Source organism: Triticum aestivum, chromosome 5B (genome assembly GCF_018294505.1).
Source record: "Triticum aestivum cultivar Chinese Spring chromosome 5B, IWGSC CS RefSeq v2.1, whole genome shotgun sequence".
Taxonomy (NCBI): Eukaryota; Viridiplantae; Streptophyta; class Magnoliopsida; order Poales; family Poaceae; genus Triticum; species Triticum aestivum.
The window spans coordinates 1404631-1406928 of record NC_057807.1 but is presented as its reverse complement, the minus strand read 5'-3'; the positions used below and the strand labels follow the sequence as shown (position 1 = coordinate 1406928).

Genomic DNA, 2298 nt, shown 5'->3' with positions numbered 1-2298 from the left:
GAGCGTGTAGAAAGGGGATTTTTCTGTCAAGATGATGGCTTTTTCGTAAGATCACCCAGCCCTTCTCATTATCTTTGGTAATTGCTTTAGCATGGATGAAATCAGATAATAGATTATGATGTTGAGTACATGATAGACACCATGTTTTGTCCATTTTTTTGTAGCTCAATGTCTCTAACAAATAAGAACTTGCAATGTTAGAAAATATGTTTTCTCCATTACAAACTGAATTATTGAGCAAATTATCGCACACCAAGTGCCGGATAAATAACATCAAATTGTTGCTTACAAACTGAATTATTGAGCAAATTGTCGCACACCAAGTGCCGGATAAATAACATCAAATTGTTGCTTACAAACCGAATTATTGAGGAAATGGGAAAACGTTTGATTTAAGACGAATGTCTATGCGAAAGCCATATCTACTGTGTAGATATATTCCTGGTGCTCGTCCTGGACCTCTTTCTTTTTTTGGTAGAAACTCCATCTTCAGAAATTGCCTTTGTCTGGTCTGGCTGCTGGTTTTTTCGGAGTGAATTTCTGTCACTGTTGAGTATGTCATGTGCAAGTTGTCTCCTATACATATCTATATCTTTCTGCATACAAATGGTGAACAGTTAAACATAATCCTGGGATGTACGCCATCTGTATGTAAAGTACTTCCTTAACCAAGGAAGTAATGTACAGTGCACCCATGAAATAGTCTAAATATGCGCACCTTTGAAAATGTTTTGGATAGTTTGGATCCCGTCCAAAGCATTATGTACTTGAGAAGGTAGAGTCCACAAGAGCTCCTGCAAGTATGAATTAGGATTGAATTGGCTTGGTCGAGTTTACAAATTAAGAACATAGTGATGAACGTGTGTACCCGTCTTTCTGGGTTGGCAGCCCTTTGATTGTCTTCTTGTTCCACGAGGCCACGTTGAAGTCTGGCCAGTTTGTTGGGTTTGGAAGTTGTTTAATTCTTTCTTCAGCCTCCTGGAACCACACCGTTATCGCTTCCAACTGAAGAGTGTTTGTTGGGTCGAAGAACATCGAGGCAGGACACGGATAGCGGGGTCGAAGAACATCGAGGCAGGACTCTGGTGGCGGGGTCGAAAAACGTCGATCTGGACGGCGAACGGCGGTGGCGCGCGGTGGTGTCGGACGGCGGCGCTCGGGGATGTCGGACGGCCGCAATCTCCGGGCCGGAAGGCCGGACCGTCGACGCAGGACTCGGGTGGCGGGGTCGAAGAACGTCGATCTGGACGGCAAACGGCGGTGGCGCGCGGTGGTGTCGGACGGCGGCGCTCGGGGATGTCGGACAGCCGCAATCTCCGGGCCGGATGGGGTGTGGAACGGCGCACGTCGGCCCCGAGCGGGGGTGTCCGACGGCGGCACCTCGGCGCCGTCCGGCCTTATCGCGAGGGTCACACCGCCACCACAGAAATGAAATGGGATTTAGATCGAGTGTTCTGTTTTTTTCCTGATTTAGATCGAGTGTTCTGTTTTTTTCTTCCTTCACATATCGACCGTGCGGACTGCAAAAGTCAAAACTGCCAAGCGGACTGCACTTTGGAAAAAGACTTCCTTGCCCCTCCGTGCGGACGGCCAGATTTGCATGGTACTCCTGGGTGTCGTTGGGGAGTACCGGGGTACCGTAAAAGAGCTCCTCAAATTAGCCACTCTGCATCCGAGTTTCTCATATTTCAACCTCTAGATCCATAGAAAGCATGCAAAACATTCCTACATAATACATACTACGTACTATATCTAATCTTCGTCACCGGAGATGTTCATGACGACGGTGTCGGGCGCCGGCTGGATGGGCGGGTAGGAGGGGTCATTTCCCAACAGCTACATCCGGGCCAAACCCACAGCTACATCACCTCCGCGTACACCCGACGCGTCCGTTTCCCCACTCCAAGTGCTGGTGGTGGCGCCGTCCGTGAGGGGGGCCACACTCCGGAGACGTGTGCGGCCTCTTCAGATATGCCACCAAACCACCCCGCATGTATGAGGGACCGGTGCGACGCTCCGGTGGCATTGCTACCCCCTAGGGCCCCCGTCCTGCCTAACCATGGAGCGGTTAACCACGAGATCTAGCCCTTTGACTTCCCACGGACGGGCTTTGACCAGTGGACCTCTCCACCCGGTTGTGTTAGGTCAGCCCGGAGGGACACCTAGGAGCAACATCCGGGCCAAACCCGCAGCTACATCACCTCCGCGTACACCCGACGCGTCCGTTTCCCCCTCCAGGTGCCGGCGGCGGCGCCGTCCATGAGGGGGGGCACACCGAAGAGACGCGTGCCGCCTCTT

General features: G+C 51.3%; 1 protein-coding gene across 1 annotated transcript; it reads right to left on the bottom strand.

The window, feature by feature from the left end:
* Positions 1-241: 241 nt before the first annotated feature.
* Positions 242-1413, bottom strand: LOC123115378 (uncharacterized). The gene is made up of 3 exons (XM_044536540.1): positions 869-1413; positions 719-794; positions 242-596 (listed from the first exon to the last, which is right to left on the bottom strand). Exons 1-3 carry the CDS (start codon positions 1033-1035, stop codon positions 423-425), a joined length of 417 nt encoding a protein of 138 aa, XP_044392475.1. The 5' UTR covers positions 1036-1413; the 3' UTR covers positions 242-422.
* Positions 1414-2298: the final 885 nt, after the last annotated feature.